General features: G+C 39.8%; 1 protein-coding gene across 10 annotated transcripts in view; it reads left to right on the top strand.

Moving 5' to 3' along the window:
• The first annotated feature begins 10975 nt into the window (after positions 1-10975).
• Positions 10976-24179, top strand: part of CEP128 (centrosomal protein 128) — a 165855-nt gene continuing 152651 nt past the window's right edge. For 7 of the 10 annotated variants that reach the window (XM_059850094.1, XM_059850089.1, XM_059850090.1 and 4 more), the window contains exons 1-8: positions 10976-11086; positions 12243-12282; positions 13752-13909; positions 15268-15354; positions 16780-16906; positions 17830-17951; positions 21056-21147; positions 21853-21925. In XM_059850094.1, the coding sequence (XP_059706077.1) occupies positions 11000-11086; positions 12243-12282; positions 13752-13909; positions 15268-15354; positions 16780-16906; positions 17830-17951; positions 21056-21147; positions 21853-21925 (786 nt within the window). In that variant the 5' untranslated portion in view covers positions 10976-10999. Of the gene's footprint in view, positions 11087-12242; positions 12283-13751; positions 13910-15267; positions 15355-16779; positions 16907-17829; positions 17952-21055; positions 21148-21852; positions 21926-24179 lie in introns of those variants that run through there. The other 3 variants (XM_059850093.1, XM_059850095.1, XM_059850097.1) reach the window with 3 other exon arrangements.

Below are 24179 nucleotides of genomic sequence, written 5' to 3'. Positions count from 1 at the left end.
GCCCGCCGGGAGAAGCTGCCGGGGAAAGGCGGCACCTGTGCTGGACAACGCCGCCTCCTCACTAAGCGGGATCAGGAAAGGTCTCAGCAAGCCCTGAGCGCCCTCACCATCGGGCAGGGTCCCTCTCCTGGCCCCGGCCCCGCGCCCATCCCGCCGGCCATCCTGGACCTGGCGCCCTGCTCCTCCGCACCCCTCCAGCGGGGTTGCCCGGGGCGAGCTCCCGGCAGCGCCCGTTCCCCGCTCCCACCGCGGCCGCTCCCGGGACCCCGCCGCTGCCTGCGCTCCGTCCGCAGCCCTGGGGCTCCGGGGCCGCCTGCCGCGGGCGGCCGGGACTGCGCGGGGCCAGCGGGCTCTCTGCCCTACCCAGCCCAGCCCTGCCCAGCCCTGCTCTGCCCGGCCGGGGCGACACCCGCGCCGGCAGCGGGACCGGCCCGTCGAGCCGTTTTCAAAGGCAGCAGTGAAACGTCGGACTCTCACCATTCCTCCTGGAATCTTTGCATAAAGGAACGGGAGGAAGGGGCTGAGTAAGAGCCATACTAACTCACCTGTGAAAGCAGTGAAGTTAAAGCAGACCTCTGCAAGGTTGGGAAAAAAGTAGATGTCCCTTCAAGTTCAAAAGTTCAAAAGAGTGATTTTGAAAATGACAGGACAGAGAAAAATAGGAGAGAGTAGCATCTCCCACATTATCAGACAAGATAAAATCCATTCACCAAAGAAAAAAATGACTTTGACAGAAATAAAGTGGAATTATTGTCACCTTAAGTAGGTACACAACAAGAAAAACGTCAACATAAATGTTTGTAGTCTTCAGAGGAGGAAACTTGAAAATGTAACCTATGTACAGTATAAATTAGATTACAATATTCTTGGATAATTAGTCCCCCTCCAGCTACACTGGAGTTATTCAAACATTTTGAGTACAATACATCAGATACTATTTTGATATAAGTACTCTTTAAAAGTACTTTAAGTCAGTTCACCAATATGTGAATTTCCTAAATGTAATGAATCCCCTCAATACATCTTTTTAAGGTAAGCAAATGATACTATGACCATAAAGAAATTTTAATATAAATCCTGATCTTATGGGTTTTTGTTAAGCAGTTAGAGCTTGTGTAAGTGAGGAATCCCATCAGCTACACTTATCCCATTTAGGATGGGATATCCTTCAGAGTGTCCCAGAGAGGTGTGGAGCTGAAGCACCCACAAGAGTGTCCTAGAGAATTTCACACTGCATTGCATGAATTCCCTTAGAAACACTGGCTGTCCTCTACCCTGTTCAGTCATGTCCTTCTGACACACTGCTCACATCTGTAACACACCTGCAGCCCTAGAAGCCACCACTCACCACCACATTCTGGTGTCTGTACCAACCTGACTAAATAACAACAAAGCCACTAGCAGATCACTGAATTTCAAGGTAAATGAACAAGGGAGATACACAGTCCACAGAGGCACAGATGAGACAAAATTGCAACTCAGTCTTGCCAAGTCAGACATGGGGCTCTGTAACTGTTCACCACTTTGGTCAGTGCTAAGGGAGACAACTCCAGCATGGTGTAAGCCAGACTGGCTTGCTCGAGGCTGCTACCAAGGTGTTCAAGCTTGCCATCTCTCAGCAGAGGGATCATGTTCTTTCTCAGCCAAGACCTAATGACACATTTCATGAAAAAGAAAGCCAAAAAGAAGTACAGGTTCTGAGAGTGGAAACACACCTACTTCTGTGCTGCTACCCCATCTGCTCCTGTCCCAGCCATCTTGTCCTCTGTGGAAACTAGATGCACCATATACTGTTTGGCATAGCTGAGAGTAAGCAAGTACAACATTACCACAGTTGCTACAATCTGCAAAACCTACACTTGTCCAACATGCTCAGGGTAATATTGCCTGGCATCCATGAGGCATACCGTCTTCCTGTCCGTATCTTTAACCATAGACAAGATAAAAATTCTCATCCACTATGATATCAATTGTGGGACACAATTGTATTATTTCATAATAATTTGAGGCCTTATTGATCTCTGAGGGTAAATCACCAGAATGGGGTAGTGGGGCAAGCTCAGGGTTCTGTACTGCGTGCTCCATTCAACACTGCTGATTTTTCCCAGATCTGGAAACACCACCTCAGTGCCCACCTGTACTATATTAAGGCTTTTGCCAGGATCTGTGGGACTTGCCTTCTTTTTTCTTCTCAAGTTGTTGTGGTTTCCATGGCCATAATTTTTAAAAATTAAATGCAGATATATCAGAGATCAAACAAACATAAAAGTTTAGTGGATTTAGGCTTGCCTTGGATCCTCCACCCAATGGGCGTAATCAGCCACTTAAGTTTCACCTATGTGTTACATGTTACAAAAATCATACAGTGCTATACCTGCCTACATTCTCCTCTGGTTTTCTGCTTCTTACTGCAAAAGTAACAGCTTGTCCCAGGGACACTGTATACCTTATTAAAAATGAGAAATTAAACTCTCTGTACCTTTTGGCTTTGGCAAAGATATATTTTGGTTGACACAGGCTAACAACAAAGCATACAAAACCATCTAGCAAAACAAATGTATCATCAAAGGTATTTCTGTTGTCTTTTGGACCTATTTCTTAGCTGTCATGAGCCTATTCTACACCTGAGTTCCAGATGCAGTGGGTACAAGTTATATTTGTTTCATCCAGCAAACAATATTGCCTGGCACTGTCCAGAGGCAGCTTGTCAGCTTCAAGTAGCATAAAATTCTTTTCCAGCTTAATCTCTGTTTTCTCACAACCAATTTTGATGACCTAGAACGACTCTGAGCACAACAGAGGAGTTCTTACTTCTCACAACATGACCTAGTTTGCCAGAAAAGACCAGAGATGTGTATCCTGTCTCTAATTACACTACTGCTGGAGTGATTTGTTGCAGTATCTTGTGTGTACTCTCTGGCAACCTGCCTCTCTCCCTCTTTTATTCCAACTTCATAGTTACTTTTGTTTCACTGTGTATGGACAAAGCAAAGGAAAAACAGGTTTACTGGTGGGAAGATAAGTAGTCCCAAGATTGGAATAATTTCAGTAGATGATCATAAACTAAATACTCACTCGTCTAGTGTACTTACCATTACTAATAGGGTAACCTGCATTAGCTACGCCATCATAATTGTGTTTCAGATTCCTAAACAAGAGGAAGGGTAACTTGCTTCATTGCTCTTTCACTGAGAGCAAAGTATTTTAGATTACCTTTCATTTATTAGGGAAAAGGAACAGGCACATAAATACTGGCATCAGAAGCTTTGGCATGGCAACAGCTCTGTGGCAGTGGTGATAGTCCAGAAAGTGTGAATGGAAGGAAAAGTATCTTCCCAGCTATTTCTAAGGGATCAAAAATGGAAATGATAAAAATTTCCATACTAAAAAAATGGCAAAGCTGACACCAAGATGTTCAAAATAAACTCTAAAATAAATAAGAACTGCTTAATACATAATTTCTGGGTTTGAACCATAAATGAGAGAAGCAAGGGACTCCTGTCATTGAAGGCCAAATAGCTTTGAAGGAAGCAGGACAGAACATGCACCTTCAGCCTGGGAAGGGCTCCAGGTCTGGATGCACCTCCTTCTGTGCTTCAAGACTTGGCTTGCACATTCTGAGCCAGGAACATTAACAGAGTTTGGGGAGAAAAATGGCTGTTGCAAACCACATGGTGTTTCTGTGGGCACTGTTTTCTCTCGGAAAAGTTATGTTCTAAGTAAAATGATGTTTGCATTATAGTTTCTAGCATGTTTAAGGAATTTTCTGGTTACAAGTCTGCAATCACTGTTCAGTTGTTTCCCTCTGTCAGGGCTCTGCCCTGGCCAACCTAACCACCCCAGCACCACGTACTCTCTCTGACACCTCTGGGACTCTGGGTCAGCTCAGACCTGAGATATTCAAACAATGAACTCATTCCCAGCCTGACTCCCACAGCCTTGTCTTGCTGAATGGTTTTCCTACATTTACTGCGGACCTATGTGGAAGGTAGCATTGTCTCTTCTTCTCTCCAGTCCTGTCTCTTTGGCAGACCTTGGACCTACATTGTAGTCTTGTCTCCAGGTGTCTCTTGCTCCTCATATCTGGACGCTGGATCTATTTTCATTCCTTGCCTTGCTGTGACTGTCAGTATCACCAACCCAGTCTTGCTGAGATGCTGCAGGACTGTGTCCTGTTGACAAGGCCACTCACTGTGCTGTGGCCACGCTGCAGTCCCTTCCTACAGCAGCCTGTCGGAGCTGAGAGCACTGATGGACCTCGCTGCCTCCACTGGGACCTTTCTCCAGCCTGCACAAAACTCAGGACTGTGTCAGCCTTCAGGGCTATCAGCCCCAGCACCACCACACTGGGGCTGCCTGTTCATGGGCCCTGCTATGCCAGCCCTGACACCCTGGCTGCCATCCTAGCCCAGCCTCAGCCTGTCCCAATTCCCCAAGGAGGTGACAGTACCTGCGGTTGTAGCTGCCCCAAAAGCCACCAGCTGCCCAGCCCCTAGCAGGGCTGGTGGGAGGGGATGGGCTGCCAGGGCCTGTCTGCAGCTCTAGGAGGATCCTCTGTAGCTCCTGGTGCCTGGCCCTGAGGGAGCTGCTAGCCTTGCATTGCCATGCTCTGGCTTCTTCTAGTCAGTTCCCAGTCCTTCTGTTCAACTTTTTCAACGACAGGCCCAATGATGGGGGAGAGAAGAGTATATTTGTAAGTCTACAGACAACCCCAGGCTAGGGAGGTGTCTGAACTCTAGATTAGAATGTAAATTCTGAATAGAAAAACACAGGTAGCTACATGCAATAAGACACACCCTGCAAGGCATAAATATGGAAATATGTTGCAATTATTCAATTTAATTTTGCATTTATAGTGTTGTCTGGAATACTTTATCATCAAGAAGGAGATAAACAGGATTATTGACAGGAGAGTAAGGTTTAGAAAATAGTAGGTTTAGAAACATGACCTATACTGAAGGAATGATAGAACACAGTTGCTTAGCTTAGTCAAGTCTGCAAGTGTTTTAAGCTGTAAAAAAGAACAATAATCAATAGTTCTGATCACATCTGTTTTGAAAAGTGATGGCATCTAGCAGCTTAGAGTGACTGGCAACTTTTCAACCCTGTAGAATATTAATAAATGTTTCTCTTTTATATACTAAAACCAGTTAATGTATTAAAAGTATCACCAACAAGTGTACATCCACAACTATAAATACAATCCTAAGAACAGACATGCAAAATCCTGTATGCCCTGAGGCTAGAGCAACTGAATAATTTTTATCAATTAGAATGTCTTGTGCTCTGATTCAAATAAACATATAGAAAAGAAAGTCACTTTAAAATCACTGTATATTGCAGATTTTTTTCCTTGTTCTTTTTCACAGACCTCTGCATGTTCCTATTAATTTAAACACAGCAAGGATTGGCAGGAATCTTTTTCCACTGGTACAGGCACTCCCTCTAGTGACAGCCACAGTTTCTCATTTAGTACATATCATCTCAAGCACTGCAAGGCTCCAAATTCCATCATTTTTGTGGTGCTTTCTGAAAAAAATAACATTATTATCATCTGCCAGATTTGATGTGGTTTCTCACTTATCCTTTCACTGCTTATATGGTTTATACACAAATCAGGTAAACTACAACAGGTTCTAACAAAGAAGCAATTAGGTCTAATTGATATTCCACATAGATCACCAGGTATCAGCAACCACATCTAGGAATATCAGCATGAGGAAATGTTTAAATTGGGAAAACAAATCAGTAAAGAGTAGATTAAAAGACTTGATGGGTTTTTTTTTTTTATGACTAATCCATGTGTTTTGCCATACTAGATGCTTGGAAGATATGCCAATTCCTACCTGTTTCTATTTCAGTATAGCAAATAATTTCTGGCCTCTAAGAAAAAAATACATTAGACACACTGCTTTGACACAGCATCATTCATCAAGTGTTTGAACAGCTATATGAAATAATTTTATACTAGGTTCTTGAAGATTCATGTTTGTATAAAAAAAATTGTCTCCTATTTTAAGGTTGTTTTGGAGTTTCATGGTTATGGGATATTGAGGAACTCTTGTGCTTTTCCTTACTGTAAGAAAAATCCATGAAAATCTGTGAAAATCGAAATACCCAGTAGGCTGCAGATAAAGAGAAGGCACTGCTGTGTAAAGCCTTATAAAGCCTGAGGCTGTCAATTCTAAGAGTGCTCAGACAGAAAAGCAAGATGAAACTATTTCTTGGCCTTAAGCAATTAGTTTAGGTAAGAATGATGAGAGCTGTTTTCAGGCAGTATATTTGTCTATCACTGAGTCACAGAAACATTGAGATTGGAAGGCACCCTGGAAGCCATCTGCCCAAGCCCCTGATCAAGCAGGGTCACCTAGAGCTAGTTGCCCAGAACTGTGTTCAGACAGCTTTTGATCATTCCAAGGATGTAGATCCACAGCCTCTTCATGCACCCTGTGCCAGTGTTTGGTCACCCTCAAAACTGAAGAGTTTTCTGATGATGACAGAAAGTCCTGTTCTATTTGTGCCCATTGCCTCTTGCCTTCTCACTGGACACTCTCTCTTCAAGTATTTACACACAATCGTTAGATCCTCCAAACCTTCTCTTCTCCAGGCTAGACAGCCCAGATTCTCAGCTTTTCCTCAATGAAAAGATTAATTATCCCTCATCAGTAGCTACCTCAGCAGCCATGGGTGCATCCCAGGGCCTATGGACTTCTGTCTCTCTTTGTATAGTTTTTCCCCTCAGGCTTACATTCCCTGTGCTTCTTCATCTAAAGTCAGCTTTCTAGCCATCTTTGACTTCATTCTGCTCTGTCTGCATCTCTTGCATGGGCATCCAGGCTTAGAAATAACCTCTAGCAAAAATGAATTTGCCCTCATATTTCAGACTTCAGACAGATCTTGCACTTTTCTTTGACTTGGGTCATGGCACATACTTGCTTTAATAAGGAGACCAGCATGTTTAATAGAAGAGTTTGACTGTTTATTACAACAATCATAAATAAAAAATGGCTTTCAAGCTCACTGACTTAGGTGACAATTCATCTACCACATGGTGCTTCTCCTCTTTTATGCATTTATGATAGCTGTTCATAAAAGAACTCATTTTCTGAGTACCATGAAAGATTAATCTGTAGGACAGTTATTTATTTTGTGTTGTCTTTTTTTTTTTTTTATAGTCTTGTGATGGAAATAGCGAAACAATCTCCTGAAAGCTACATGACTAATGACTAGTCATGGAGGACAAGTAATATACCATGAAAAGGTATCATTGGTGACAAACACAAAAATTTTTAAAATTAAATTTAAGCTTAAAAAAAAAGTTATAGTCCTTCTGGATTTTCGACCCTTAAGGTCTCTGTCCTCAGACTCAATACACATTTATTTATACATATGCAGTAATGTAATGGCTCAGAATAATATTTCCTTTTTTTTTTTTTTAAGTTTAACCAAGATCTGTATTTGTATTATATATTTGTATTAATCAAGGGGCACAACAGCATTAATCAAGCAGCACTTCTAACCTGAAGTAGAAAGACCATGCTGGCCTCTCTAAATTCAAGCACCATCATGTTACTGTCTAACACAGCACTTCAGATAACAGAATGCTGGTATATATGTATTCAAATTCATCTAATAAAATCAAAGGGTTCTGTTCTTATAAAGTTTAACAACTACTTTATAATTATGTCTACTATAGTGGTTTGTTGTACACAGTTAAATCATTTCTCATCATCCTCATTCCAAACTGAAGATGTACTGTAGCAATCTTATGCACATATTTCACATCCTTATGACAAAAGTAAACAAACAAACAAACAAAAAAAATCACAATACTATTTAGATTCAAAAAGAGAATTCCAAAAATATGACTCTGACAACTGTAGCAGGTATATCAGTATAAACTACTAGGAAGAATAAAACTAATGTATGCATTCTCTTTGAAGGAAGAATCAGAAAAGCTTTTTTGAAGGACAGATGTTCCTTATATGTTTTGAAAGTCTTCTGAAGCTGTCAACAGAACTCTAGATACAGTTTATTTAGATTTTCAATCTGCCTTTAGCACAGTCTTCAGCAAAGGCCCTTAAATTATGCAAAACCATAGAGTAGTAATAAAGCACTTTTTCACACACTCAAAGTAAGCTTCCAGAAATCACTGCAAGGAGATAGGGAAGGCACAGAGGATTATACAAAGTTAGGGTCTACAGGCCTGTAAACAGACACCAAAGGAAACAGCCTTCTTACAAATGAGCTCTGACAAGACAAATGGAGATATCAGAAGAAATTACAGAGGGTTAACCTGTACGTAGCCTCTCACTCAATATAACCTCCTGCTGTCACTGATGAACACAGTCTGCTGGGCCAAATGGACCACCAGGGCAGTGGACACAGAGACAAATACAAGCACACAAATCTTAGGCCTGCCCCTGCTCTACAGAACGGTGTAGTAAAAACCCTCTATTACATCCATCTCCTCTGTAAATCAAAATCCACAGGTACAAGCAACAGACTTACTGAGCTGACAGTTTGCACTGGTAAATTACAACCCTCATGAACAACCCTATCACACTTATCTGTTCTTTCTTTCATTCCTCAAATTTTGAAGAGAACAGAAGACACCAGAAGTTGGCACCAAATATGTTGTACAAAACCCACAGAGCATTTCAAGCAGTTTGTTACTTTATACTGATGTTCACTGAATCAACTGAGTGTGAAAACATCAGTGAAATGCTGCATTCTTCACTGCTGAGAGTGGTGGGATCTGGATGCTTTGAATCTTTCTCAGCAAAGATACACAAAATCCAGGATGTCCTGGTTCCAGCGAGGACAGGGTTTACTCTAGTTGTAGCCAGAAGGGGGCACGGTCAGGACCCGAAGGTTATTTTGTACCACCTAAGCCGTTTGTTTGTTGGGTGCAGGGGAAAGGGAATCTCCTCTGGGAAGGAGCTCTTTCCAGCTGAGGAAATGTGGTGGAGGAAGCCATCTGGTATTGTCTATTATTGCAGGGTTATTTTCCACAGTTTCCTTTTTTTATATAATTTTTTTTTATATAATATTTTTGCTGTTTTCAGTAAATTGTTCTCATGAACCTGTGATCTTTATCTTTTATGTCTCCAATTCTCCTCTGCAGCCCACTGGGGTGGGGTGGGGGAAGTGGAGGGGGATGGTGGAAAGTAAGGGAGCAGGTTTGGGGTTTTTCAGTGGGAATACTAAATTGAGGAATACCATTCCTAAACTATGACAGAAATCTTGGCATATATGCCCGCTTACATGTTTTCTGTGACAGTTTTTAGTATCTCAATTTTTATACCAAGCAAGCCTTAACTTGATGGGGATGAAAAACCTATGTCTTAATCATTGGCATAAGCTTTATTTCATAGGCATATGTGAGAGTATTTGTGCAATGCTGCAGCTGACAATGTAGCTGTATACAGGCAGCTTTTTGAAGTATCTGCTTCTTCTGTTACAAACTACCAAGTGCTTTTGCTGACTAGCTTCTTTCTCAGTTGGCACATGTATGGTTAGCCTGGTCTTTAGAACATGTGGCTGTGTCTGGTGTGTCGGTCTCAGGCACTGGCATCAGCTTCCACTCAGCACAGATGTAAATACACTTCTCATGTATGTACCAGTCACATCCAGGACACGTTACTTACCCCTTCATCCTCTCTGTGATGGCCTGAGAGACAGCACTAGGGCAGGAAAAGAAATTTGCTCATAGATAAATTCTGTTGAGTCTATGGAGTAGTAAGACCACTGCCAGGTACAAAACTGAGAGAAAAATCCTCAGAGAACTCAGTAAAATTTAGGGCCTGTCTCCCAGAGACCTCCATAAGCAGAAGCCTGACCCGAAGTCCTGACTCTCACCCTGCATTTAGACATTACTAAGCTGCAGTTTGCAAAGGAAAGGCCAGGACTGTGCCCATATATTGAAGCTATGGAAGACTTATTTCTTTACTACTTATTCATTAATGCTTCAGCTGGCAGTGAAATAAATTATATCCTTACATTCCTGTTCTGTGTCTCACCTGCTTTCAGCTCAGATGATGTTAATACCTCTTAAGCATGACCACAAAAACACGGGGCCAGCAGCCACTGCCTGGACTGCTGGTGAAAGCTGCCAGTGTGGGAGACCTGGCTTACACATGAAGTGTGTTGTAATCATATGGCATTCAAGCATGCCTGCTGTATTGTGAGCTCGTGAAACAGTCCTGTAGGACAGGAATGAAGGTAGACACTACGGATTGCCAGCCATGCCTTATTACTGTGCTCAAAGGCCAGTGGTCACTGCCTGGAGTAGATTCCAGAGGCATCAGATATAATATGTATTAAAAACCCAAGCTCACTGTGTTTACCTCTGGTTGGAGTTCTCACCTATAGGTGATCAAATATTCCAGTGACTGTGAGCCTACTGCAAGCTCTGCCCAAGTTTCAGAGGCCCAGGAGACACTTCCTGTAATCGGTCACAACACTCTTTATCCCTTTTCCCTTTTCAAGGCCAGTCAGAGTAGCAGTGTGTAATACTTGGTCATTTTTACTGCACACAAGGGTAATGGATACAACATTTGGGAGCAGGGAAATTCGTGGCATAAGGAAACAAGAAGTCAAGAACCAGGAAGGGAGATGCCTCCTTGTAAGAAACAGCTGCTCTCTGCAGCTCACACTCCTTTCCCCAGCCTATCAGCCGTCTGCTCGGAAGCGGAACAGGCTCGCCGGCTTTACCAGTACAACAGCTTTTGTTTCTGCTCTTCGCAGTCATTTAGCTGACATGTTTGTAAACACCAATGTGTATTTTGTAAAAACTTAGCGTTTCACAAAACAACGTTCATAAACACCAGGTCACTTGCGGAACCTCCCACCGGCGCTCTCCCCAGGCCCAGCGGCCTCCCAGCAAGGCGGGACCCGCCCGGCCCTCGCCTGCTGCCGCCGCAAAGCCTCTCGGGAGTTGAAGTCCCGCACACTGCCTTTTCCATGGCGGGCCCGCGACTTGTGGACTCTGTGTCCCATGGAGCGCTGCGGGGGGCCCGGCGCCCGGCCCGCGGCCCCGGCAGCTGGCGGCAGGGCGGCTAGTTCAAGTTGCCATAGCGGCGAGGTGAGGCGGGCGGAAGGTGCCTGGGGACGGGGTGGCCTCGCCTCCGAGCGCTGTGCGGTGCGGGCTGGGGATGCGGGAAGGGCCGCGGCCAGGGCGGTGTGCGGGAGGCGGCTGTCCGGCTTGGAGCGCCGCGGGCGGGAGGGTGGGCGCGGATGGGAGCGGCGGCCGCGGGGTGCCTCGGGACGCTCCGGAGGCCCGGCCGGCAGCGTGCCCGGCTCTGTTCTGTGCTCCTGTCTGGGCGGAAGAACCAGGAGACTCTCAGAGTTGGGGTCGGGCGTTAGTGAAGTTCCCTGCGTGCCCGGCAGGAGGAGGATTTCCCGAGGGCGTTACTTGCTTATGAAGAGTTCGAAGGAACCGTTTTCTGTGTTGTGCTCCTGAAGAGTGCTGGGAGCGCGGTGTGACAAATAGATATTAAAATGGGGTACTGATGCCTCATGGCACCATGGTGAAATATCACCATATAGGATCACCTTTCTGTCTTTTTCCTGACTCAAATACAAACACTGAAGGAAAGGGCCTTTCAGGTGTCATGTTGTTCCTTTCCGAAATGATTATAATTTTCTTTTTTGTTGTGCTCAGTCTTAGCTATAAGGCTTCAACCATTACTTTAACACTAGGTTAGTTACCTAGTGATAGATTAGTCTGCGTGGAGCTGAACAAATAAAACACTTGAGGAATAATCAGGTTGTGTACACTGACTTTATCTTTTGTTTACTTGAGCTGAAGAGTTTGACGTTGAGATTGTCAGCTCTACTTCTTACCTGGCAGATTTCTTAAGAAGTCCTCAGTGAAGCTGAAATGCTCTGCTTCCTCTGGGAAAGGAAGATACTGAGTATGGATGCTTTTCATCAGTTCAGCAAAGGTTATGATCTGCTTGGGTGGAACTAAAAACCAGGAACAGCCACATGATTCTTACTGTCCAGTAGGTCATATGTGCTGAAATTAGTGTAGCTTTTTGGAAAAAGTGGTAAGCTTTTTTTTGTTTGTTTCATTTGATAGGCAGATGTGCATATGGAACATTTCTACAAATTTCTACTTCTTTGTGATTTTTATTTTTTAAATCTAAAGTGAAACTTGCACGGTTCCTTTAAAAATGAGGATATTGCCTTATGTGAAACAACTTCTTCACCTTAAAAGTACTTGTGGTTCCTTTTAGGTTGTTCATAAGAACAAAGAGGAATGCTTAACCATAAATAGTAAGTTTTCTTCAGACAAGATGTCCTCCTTATCCTGTGCTTTCGTTTGTTTTTACCCTGATTAGTGACCTTTCTTCTGTGCTTTGGCTAGTATATATCTTAATGAGCCTATTTTTGGACAGCCGAAAATAAACCCATTAATCTTTCCTGCTGTAAATCTTTTTTTCCCTTTTTTCCCTCACTCATTGCTTTTCAGTAGTTGGGGCTCTTTTGGTTAGGTCTACTTCTTTAGTGGGTTTTGTTGATTTTTTTTTTTTTTTTTTACAAAATTACAGTAACACCAGTATTATTCCATGTTATTATTTGTACCAATGTTTTATTTATTTTATTATTCTTTGTCTTTGAAAATATCCCATAATTTCTGTTTCCTAGTGTTTAGTGTTTATTCTTTTTCAGTCTCATTGAGTCTTCATTGCAGCTGACTAGAGTGAGGCACTGGAATAATATAATCTGATACTGTTAGTAAAATGTGTCTTAATGAGGTGAGATAAGAAGAAAGATGAGGTTCAGAAAACATAAGGATTACTGATTTATTTGAGCACAGACTGAGCACATTGATTTGCTGTTCTTTCATGTTTGAAAGAACATGTTTGAAAGGTTTTTATCCAAGTCTGGGGGACACAAATTTGCAACCTTTTGAAAATTAAATAAGACTTGGAAAAACATCAAGTTGCCTCTCTATAAAATATAATGTAAGATTTGAATCCATCCATATTTTCTTTTGGAAATTTCAGCTCTCATGGCTAGGAGAATGTCATCTTTACTGTCACTTTTTTTTTTTTTTTTTTTTTTTGTTGTTGTTGTTGTTGTTGTTGTTGACTACAGGGGTTCAAGAGTTTGCCAGTCTATTTCTTCTTCTTTCACCATGTCATTCCATGGCCTTAAGGAAAACTGTTGCAGTGTGTAATAGTTTAAGAAAAAATTTCAATCTAACCTACCTTTTGAGGATTGTTGTTTTAATCAGTTGCTATGTGATTTTACCATACAAGGCACAGCTGTCTGTAGTTTTTAATCATTTCACCCATCTGATGATTGTTGACCTATCTTGCCATCCTTGAGATTTAGCAATCCCCATTCTGAAGACAGCTTAGTGAGTAGTGGGAGGTAAAGGAGAGCGGTCCTGCAGACCAGGAAGATTGCTAAAACATTGATGTCTCCACTCTGTGTTTGGGAGGGAGATTTTGCTTTGGGCTGTGGTTTGATCATGGGTACTGAACATTTGGAAGCAGTGAGATTGCACGTTTTGATTTAATTTGCTCCTAAGAGGCTCTGCCTTCTGCATAGCGTGAACAAAGGTAGTAACTGAGGAGCAGTTGGAAGATCTGCTTGAAAAGTACATCCTGCTGACCCAAACCCGAAAGGCAAATGTAATCTGAGTTTATGAAGTTGTTTTGGGAATATTGAAGTGCAAGACTTCAGATACAGACAGGAATTAACATACATTACTTTTTTCTGGTCTTCCTGCCTAGGCTTCAAGACACTGATGGCAGAGTCATCCAGTGATTCAGACAACTTATTTACAGGTCGGGTTGGAAGGCGGCCTTTGAGAGCATCCCACAGCAGAGGTCAGAACTATGGTGCTGAAGAAGTTACAGAGAAGATCCATACTTTAGCAAGCACTTTGCAGGTTGTTTACAAAATACAGCTTTAAAGTATTTATAGTGCCTGCATTTCTGTAACACAGGGTCAAATTTTAATTTCTAAAGTCATGGAGTGTACTGTAGATAGGAAACATTGCTTTCTCTGCCAACCAAAGATGGTTTTGGGAAATAATTTATACTGCTTTTGAGTTGAAAGTGTGTGGTTTGTCACACTTTTATACAGATGCTATATCAGACAGTAGTAGAATGTTGTTAGAAACAATGATGTATTGGGGAATACTATTTATAAAGTTAACAAACTGAGTAAGGGCAAATCAGCTTTGTTAAATTCTCACAAAAGACATGAAATTTTCCAGCAGAAAGTTTCAGCCTTGTCTCGGTTGTCATTGTACTGTGAAAAATTTCCAGATTTCTGTTAAGTATGTAAGTGGTCAGTTCCTTCAGGAGAGAGCTTACATTTAAAATATTTTCTAGATGTGAAAAAGCACTCTGAGAAGTATTGTTTCTAAACTAGTAAGAGAGCAATAAAAAGTGGATAGTGCAGAGGGAATATCTGTTTTGCAAATGGGAGGCGACATTTAGTTATCCTGACACCATTATTGTTGGAGAATTTATTCCCATTCTTCTCTAGTTGACAGTTCTGAATACCTAGAGTGGGTGGGTGTATGTTTTATTACTTATTGTTTGGCTAGCAATATTTTTTCTTTCCTTTTAATATATGAGAAGAGAAAAAAATCAATATAGAATGGTAAATTTAAAATTCAGAACTTCTTATCTGGAAAATAAACATCAATCTAGAAATAATAATAAGAGTACAGTCTGACTACTTTTTAAAAGGCATTCTTTGGTATTCTGGTTCTGTCAAACCTCTTTCTAGCTGCTCTTCTGAAATTCTGATTTTAAGCAAATTGCTTTTTGTGGACTGCTTTTCAGCAGATCTTCCATCTGATCCAGGTGTTTATCTGGTCAGAAAATACTCATGCACTGACCTTACCTAGTGTGTTCACCTTCAAAAACTTGTTATTTCTCAGATAACTATTCTGTTCTACAAGCAGATAATGTTAAGATTTTTGGATTAAAAAGATGTTTCTCCAGAATGGCTGAAACTTGAAAAAACTTTTTATTTGATGCTGAGTCCTTACTGTTGTACTGTTGAAATTATAGAATTTGGTTGGCTTTTTTTTCCTTCTTCATTTTCCTCCCTTTAGCCAAGCTGTATCCCTTCAGATTCTGGTTACTCGAATAGGATTTTGAATGCTTAGACCCTTTAGAAAGCATTTGTGTTTCAATTTAATCTTAGAAATCAATAAGAATAAAGACAACAGTAATGTTTGATTAGAGGAGGTTTCTATTTTGACTTTTTTCTAAAACTTTTTTATTTAAGGATACCAACAGAAATCTAAGACACGTTGACCATTTGCTAGGACAATACAGAGAATACAACAAGGAACAAACCAAAGCAATAACAACTGTGAGCAACTTTCAGTTTATCTTAACTTTTTTGGTCTTTTCCATTAGTAGAATTCATTGCTTGGTATTGGTAAAAACAAACAAACTTGGTATTAATGGACAGAATATATAAGGAGTTAAGTAGCTGTAAACAGAATCTTTTAATATTTATTTGAGCAAACTAAATCATAATATAGTAATATGTTGTGTAACGAAACTCTGACAGGTTTTGTAGGCTCATTACTTCTCTGGTTTTTAAGCACCCAGTAGATGATGTTATGGTACTATGCAAGTACAAGATACGTAGCTGAAATAGAGTATTAGGGAACATGTTTCTTTTTCAGGAAGAAGTGGTAAGATAAAAGCTGAATTACAGCAGGGAATGAGATTGTGATCATACTGGTGTAGCTTTTTTTCCTGTCATTCTACAACAGTTTCTGGATCTGTTGACCAGCTTGCTCTAAATTGCAGAAAGGATGAAAATTCTAAAATTAGTCTTCTTGTTTTAGAAACTCAAAACTCAGCCTTCTCCAAGCTTGAAAACAGGTGTCTTGGAGAAAACAGAACAAATTAGTGCTGCTAGGGCAAGAGAGGTTTACAATTTGGTTACAAACAAGCTGCAGCATGTGCTGCCTTAAAACATATGAAATGTAGAGTATTTTACATGTGAAGGTAGAGAAAGTGAAGAAGCAAATGTGTAGAAAAGAAAGCTTTTTTTCTTCAAAGAGATCCAACACTATATAATTCTGCAGGAGTAAAGCATCTATTTAACCATTGTTTACAAGCTTCTCTTAGAAAAAGGAGAACCCTTAGAAACTGATGTTTTGTGGATTGTCAAATAAAGGTGAAACAAGGCAAGTGGCTAAGAACCAAGGTTAACAAATGCAATTGTAAAAAAATGAGATGTAAGTTTGAAAAATGAAGAACTAATTTTTGAATATAGCTAGTTCTGTACTCTTAAATTGGGAATGGCTTTCTTTTCCTGAAAGTAAAACTTCTAAAAATAGGGGTTTCTGTAAAGCTGCATAGGGATATTTGATAACCATGTAAAATTGATTCCAGGTAGGGCTGGTGGAAGAATTCCAGTAAAAAATAATGTCTTTGACGTTATTTTCTGAATTTTGCAGAACTGTTAATGAGCATTGCTGGCAAATAGGTCTTATTTGGGTTGTAAGAGATAAACTTTTGAGTTTTCACGGTGGTGCACCATGTGGTGCTCCACTTTTTTAAGAAACTTGATATTTGAAGCTGCCAATGTTGGAAGCGTGTTTTGCTATAATTACAGGAATGTGATAGATATTGAGGAAAAGCTGTTATTAATTCATAGCTGTACTTGGCTTAAAAATAGCTCTTATTCTCTTAAGAACTTTTAAATAAATAATATTTTCCATGCTTTTTAAAAAACAAGTTTGTGTTCATATTTCAATAAATTATAACTTTAATGCAGTTAAAAGAAACACTGGAACAATCTATAGGTCAATTGAGGAGCCAGCGACTAGCACGAAACTCTGGAATGAGAAGTGCATCTCTCTCAAGCTTATATCCCAGTGACCTGGATGGAGAAGGAACATCAGGTAAAATACTTGAAGGGCTTGGGTATGCTTGAATTATGTCGTACGGCTGTGTTATGCAAAGAGGAAATCAAGAAAAATGTGTAGAGGTAGTCTTATAGAAAGTCATCATTGATTACTTCAAAGAAACTGAGTTTAGAAATTTGGGAGACCTGCCTTAAGTTAAGCGGTTGTTTGTGTGGTAATTTTTTCCAGCTTTCTGTTTCTCTATTTTCTGCTGATATCCCAGGAGATCTAAATGAAATGTTAATTCTTTCAGCTGAGGAAATTAATTTTCCACTGCATGAGTTGTAGGTACATACAAGTTAAAGCTAAATCCAAAAGATATTGCAGCTTCTGAAGCTTGCTTCACAGCAAAAAGGGAATTTAAATTTTAAATGCATGAGATTATGGATGTTTGGAAACAGTGGAAAAGAAAAAATCAGAAATTATTTATGACACACTAAACAATAGTTTTTTTTCCTTGTATGTCTCACAAAATTCATTATATTTTGGGAAAAGGTATGTTTGGGAGGAGTATTCCTTTGAGAGGCAGTATTTGATGTATTTTAGTAGAAAGCTCTAAAAATTTAATTCCTATGTAAAAGCTATGAAATATAATAGTTTGAAGCTCTGATAGATTCACCTGGAGGAAAAAGTGGTTGGTTGGGCAAATAAAATTTTAGGAAAAACTACTCCTTGGAGAAACAATTCCTTTTTCTAGAATACTTGTATGTCATGGGTAAGAAATGTTTCAAGTCAAGAAGATCCTGGGAAGAGCTAAGAGTCATATGCATGAAATGTAATTCAGTAGTTGTTTTGTCTGTCATGTGCCCTAGAAGGATATTGTCAACATGAAATAAGCCTTTTTTTGTGAAGCAAAACGAAAAATTTCCCATACAAAATTTTGTTTTCCTGCTTTTTTTTTTGTATCATATCTCCTGCAGGCAACCGCCACTTCCTGCCCACTTCTCCTCTCAGGGATTACGGAGACTCACAGGGCAATAAACACCGAAGGTCTAGATCTGCAAGCGTTCGGTTTGTCAGTGAGGCAGATAATGTGGAGCAGGTACAGAGCACTAAAGGGAGCTGCTGTTCCAAACAGGCAGTATGGTTACTCTTTGAGAGTCAGAGTCTCAAAGACTCTTTGCTTTTACATTAAATGCGGTGATTCTGAGGATGCAGCTAAGAATGTTTCAGTTATGATTTGTGCTTTCAGCGTTACCTGCTTTTTTCATTAGGCAGTCACCTCTTGTATCTGTCATGAAGTTTCATGCAAATCATTGTAGAGAAAAAGATGCAGATGGTAGTGATATCAAAAGTAAAATATGAAAATAATCTTCCTACTTTTTAGGCTGTCTAATGACAAAGAAAAATAATCTCTGAATAGCCTGTTTAGTCTGGAGAAGACTGAGAGGGCATTTCAGTTATGCATATTAATATCTAACGTGAACGTCAAGAAGGATGGTGCCAGTCTGTTCAGTAGTGCCCAGTCACAGGACAGGGAGAAATGGCCATAAACTAAAACACAAGAATTCCACCTCAGTGTGAGGGAGAGCTTTACAGTGAGTATGGCAGAGCACTGACACAGGCTGCCCAGGGAGGTTATGGAGTCTCCCTGTCTGGAGACATTCAGAACCCACCTAGACAAGTTCCTCTGTCACCTTTGCTCAGTGATGCTCCCTTGAAGGAAGGGTGTCACCATTGAGTCAGGAATGGATGAATGAGTGACAAACTCCAGATCTCTTCAGGAGGCTAATAATAATTTTATTAGGAACCCATTCCTTTTTATGCACTGCTCAGACACAGGTGGACCTGACTGGTCCTTTAATCAACACACCTCACATGATTGGCTAATTAAGGAGACACGCTTTGGTAAACATCTTGTGGGAAAACAACTGTTCGAAACACCAGCTGCAAGATTGCTTTAATTCTTTCTCTCAGCCTTCTCAAAACTCCCCAGAACAGTTCTTGGGTAAGTTTATCTGACTTTCTCTGTCTGACTAGGTTGTCAGTATCCAGAGCAGGGGGCTTGGATGGTGTGACCTCCAGAGGTCCCTTCCAGCCAGTTAACATTCACCTTCGTGCTGAAGTTCAGTGAGGCTGTGGAAGGGGGTTATTCTGCCTCAGTTAATGGAGTAGGGTCTTAGTGCTTTTGCTTTTAGTCCAGTGTTGCTTGACTTGATTTTGAACCAGGTAGTTCTTCATCTTAGTTCTTGGTCTGACCTGTGAGTGGGATAATTTGAGCCTGTATTTCAGGGAGATGATGAGAGGAGAAGATGTGTGTGGCACAGGTAATTTTCATATTCCTTAACCTGTATCTGGTTGCAGACTTCAGAAAAAATAAATTAATTACCTTAATGGATAAGATTATAGTGTTTCTATTATAGTGTTTCTATAGTGTTATCCTACAGGTAGAAAAGAGATTTCAGTACCTGTTTTTGATTTTTTCAGACAGGGTGGCTAAACTTGCTTGAGTGAATCTGTGTAGACTAATATTAAAGAAGCTGATTGTAAGGTATTCATATTCACTTTATTAAATCCGTCTCAGCTTCCATATAGTTTAAACTTAACTACAACAAGTTTTCTCAGTTTACTTTTTGGGAAATGATAGAAATTTTAGATTTTTATTTAACCCTACTTCATTGTCTTTTCGATCTAGTTCTTCCCCCATTCTTTCCTCTCCCAAGGTAATAATCCTTGGACGGAAATAATATTGTATGGAAATCTTTCCTCCCAACCATCCAAAATCCTTAGGACTAATTTAGATTATTTCTACATATTCTACAAATATCTTGGAAACTTTATTCAAGGGAATTCCTGCAATGCAGGAACTCCCTTGAATACTTCATATTACGTAACTATGTAGGCAAATAGCATTTTTTTTTTCTGGTTTTATGATAACTGCTGGTTTATTCCTTATTCTTGCTTTTCAGTGAGTGAGTGTGGCCTTTTTCTTTTCATTAACTGTTTTGTAAGAAGAGTATAGTGCTCTGAGGAATGATGAACTAGAAGTAGCCATTGATCACGATTATAGGTAGAAATTACACCTGAGATAAAGCTGTACTGATTAAGTAAAGTTGTGGCTTTTTCTTTTTTCTGCAGCCACTGTCTCTTTATTCCCATTCTGACTTTTTCTGGCTGAAGTAATTTTTCATCTAAACGGTCTTTTAACACATTTAAGTCCCTCTGCTTCTTAGCGCGTACATTTTGAAAATACAACGTGTTATTTCAAAGTCTCTCAGGTCAGGTGGGAATTTATGGTTAATCACACAGGGTGGGTAGTAGTGCCTGTGTCTGAATGAGGGCAGTCAGCTTGGTTGTGGAAGATCCAGGTTTAAATCTAGGACACAGAACAAAGGAATATTATAAATTAGGGTTTTTTATAATGATAGTCCTGGCCATGGAATTGTTGACAGCAATAGGTTTAGGATGTTGATAGCATTAGGATGGATTAACTGTCACTTTCTGTTCCATGAAGAATGAATGACCTATTCATTTTTTTATTTGCTCTCTAAAACTTTGATGATAAATTAGGAGCCTGCTGAATGGGGAAAATAGGAGGTTTTTCAGAAAGCACTTTTCAGAAAGAACATGTGCGGGTTTTTTTTTTTTATTTTTTTTTCCCAAGGTCTGAAAAAAGAGTATAAAGTCTCGGGCAAGGTAAAACAGCTATTCTTGGTAGTTCCTGAATACATTATACTGTTCTGCTTGTTTCATTTCAAGTTCCTATGTAATCTATTTATGGTGGCATAGATAGCTGGGCAGAACTTTGTTTTATCAATACTAGTATCTATTAATATGAAATATGTCTCTCCTGAACATTACTTGTTCAGATATTTCAATTTGCTTTGCATTTAGTTAAAGAGGTGGTATAGTGTCTAAGCTCTAAACCACAGGAAAAAAAACATAGTTAGGAAACTTGGTTTAGCAAATAAAGTACTGAAAGTTAAACTACAATGAGCAAGTATTGTGATGGAAATAGAAGTGCTTAAGCCTCATCCAGTCATCCAGTCTCAACTACAGTTCATGGAGTTTTTTTGGGGGTTTTTTTGTTGTTATTTTATCTGCTTTATTTTAAAAATTGTGTATATGTGTAGATATGTATTTTTGGAATATCACAGAAAAAAGCATTCCTAAGCCTTGGCATAATTTCTGTACTTTCATTTACAGCTGCATTCTTTCCACCAGTCTCTTCGAGATCTCAGCAGTGAACAAGTTCGCCTGGGAGATGACATCAGTCGCGAGCTTTCAAGAAGAAATCGGTATAAACAGAATATAACTCTGTGTGGAGAACAGTGTGGAAAAAAAATTCTTAAACTCCTTTGTTTCAAAAAATAATTTTGGGGAGAATGAGTGATTGTGCAACATGTAGATGAAAGAAGGATTATGAACTGCTTGTTTTATGTCATCTTCTGCAGTATTTACAAATGTAAATAACACCTACCAATTCCAGTCTGTATAATATATGGGGCTTTCCTCAGCTTTTTCAAATATATGCACAAAATGACAAGATCTAGGAGATTTCTTTTATTATAGCTGTGCTCCTAGTTTGTTCTTGTTACTGAGTCCCTTCGGGCAAGCTCTCCTGCAGGCCATAATATATATTACTTTCTCAACATGTGGTGCTTTGTTCAATAGCAATAACAGGAGTTAGACTGTTAATTCCTGGGAGGAAAGGACTGTTCAAAAGGATGTGTAGATGTGTTCATAATTTTTTACTTGTTAACCTGATACCTGGCTGATACTTAGATGCTCTGTTTCTACACTTGAGGAATGGGAATGCTTTCTATCATGAATTTTCCACTTGAGGCTTGTTTCTCATTATGCTGTAAATTATTATGAATGGGCTGTAGAGCAAATCGAGATAGCAAAAAATTTTGGGGGGGTTGTTGCTGCTTAAAATTATCGTGGGTGTTGCTTAGCTTTTGCACTGTAGAATATTGTCTTACTTATATTTTTCTATGAAGGACTGATGCTGAATTAAGAAAGACTCTAGAAGAATTGTCTGAAAAGCTCACTGAGTCCCAAAGACAAGAAACGGTGAGTGTGACTAACGTGAAAAGGATTATTTAAATCTCGTATTCTAAACAAGATTTGGGCTTCTAGTTTAATGTATCTGTTGGTAATTGGTATGACATACTGATATGTATATCTGAACATGATCTTATTTTGGCTGCTATAGGTTGTTGAAATGATACCCTTCGATAATGAAATCAGCAAGACAAGTTTTATATTTCAGGTGCTTGTTTTAACTACAAGTGTTTTACAGGTGTGTGTATTGTGAATTTTTCTGTTTCAAAATTCACAGCCTTGGAGAAAGCTGCTTTTTAACTTTGAACATTGGTTTGAAATCTGTTATAGTTGTTGGAGGTACCTTTGGAAAGATACAAGCTTTCCCATGTTATGATGATAAATACTATTGTTTCTTCTTCCTCCATCCCTCCCTCCCTGTTCTTTTCAATCCTTATCATCTGTGTAGCAAAATGGAAGGAGTCTCTTTGTGCTGTACTCTTCTCTAAATGCTTCCTAACAAAATGTAGCAAAGGAGGCAGGACAGCAATGACAGTCTTTTCTTTTTTGTCTCCTGTATCTGCTGGAAGCAGACTAACTGCACTCTGTTACTTAAATCTGAGAGAGATCTGCTATTGAGATCAAAGTCAAACAGCATATTGCTGTAGGAACAAGAGAAGTTGAGAATCACCCCAGTAATTAGTAGGTGAGAATCTGTAGGTAGTTCTTGAGTGTATGCTTTATGTAAGCATTTACTGTGATACTAGTAGCAAAGCTGACTTTTCAGAGCAAGTGTTATATGTGCATATTTTCCTGTAGGTGATTCATCTTGCTCTAAAATTGCATGAATTGGAACTAAATGCTCTGTCAAGGGCTGTAATGATGTGTTTGTCACTGATAGCAATAAAGTTGGCATGGACCACTTGTTGGTACCAGCAGACTTAATAAATATACTTGTGTAAATTCATGTTTCTAGATTAAATTGGACATTGATTCAAGATACACTATCTGTACAAGTCATGTTCTTGATATGATAGGGTCCATCAGGGAAAGAAGACTTGCCTTGTCAGCCTTTGTAGTCTGACAAAGCCCATCAAAATATGATGGGATTGTCTTTGTTAGTTTGTTAATTTTGATTTCTCCTAGTAGCCTGGTAGGATAAAGTAAGTTTATCTGATAAAGAATTCTCGGTACTTGGAAAATGCTGTGTTTTTCTTGTAGCAGACTTCTCAGTATACTTATTTTTTTTTCTCTTTCATGTACCAGGAAATTAGCAAACTCAGTTTTAACCATGGTGATTCTCAAGAAAATAGCTGCTACAGCTGTCTACATTACAACTGTTCAGTGCCATTGTGTGAGAGAAACAAACCTTCCTCAATCCTCTGGAATGGAGGCATCCACTGTCTGTTCATTAATGAAAGAAATAACTGGCTCTTTGACCTCCTACAGTAGGGTTTCAAGATATGAAATTGAAGGTTACAACTTTTGACCTGAGAGAAGCAAAAAATGAGAGAGGTGAGGTATAACAAGGAAGTCTTCTGTAGAATGTTAATGGTAAGGGCAATATCAGAAGAATAAGCCTCTTAGTTAGGAGGGAACATTATAATGCAATAAAGCTATGAAAACTGAAATATTTACTGATATTCTTTCAGTGAAGACACAAATGTTGCAGTAAGCTGCGGTGAGATGATTTTTTTGTGTAGGACTAGTAAGAATTCACCTGGACTATTCTGCTTATTGATGATGACTGACTTTATGAAGAACATCATAAAGCCAGATGGAAAGAAGACTGGAAAGAGGAGAGGGGGAAAAAAGAAAAAGGGGAAAAATAAAAAAGACCACTAATTCAAAGACTTCCTGGAAAAGATAGAAGAATAGCTGGGGTTCAGTTTGCAGAAGAAACAGGTCATTTGGAAGGATCTAGCCATGTATGATGAATGGCCAAAAAGTGGAAGTTTACTGTACAATATAAGAACAGAAAGTCATGTAATGATAATTTTGTACAATAGAAGTCCACTCACCTGTGAGTTAGGAGCTTCTTGGCCTGGAAGTGATCTGTCTGCTTTCTGTACTGAGAAATAATCCCTCTGTGGATTTCTTTTTTGGAGCTTGTCCAGTCTTTGTTATAACTTGCATATATTATGATCTTGTCTTATAGCAAGGGGTTCTGAAAATAGATTATATATATTGTGTGAGGAGCTGCTGCTTTTTTGCTGATCTGGTTTCTTGGGTTTTTTTTGGTTTTTTTTTTTTTATGTGTGATTTGGTTGATGTGTTTTGTCTT

This window comes from Haemorhous mexicanus, chromosome 6, assembly GCF_027477595.1.
Source record: "Haemorhous mexicanus isolate bHaeMex1 chromosome 6, bHaeMex1.pri, whole genome shotgun sequence".
NCBI lineage: Eukaryota > Metazoa > Chordata > Aves > Passeriformes > Fringillidae > Haemorhous > Haemorhous mexicanus.
The sequence above is the reverse complement of the archived record's forward strand: the minus strand, read 5'-3'. Positions and strand labels throughout refer to the sequence as shown.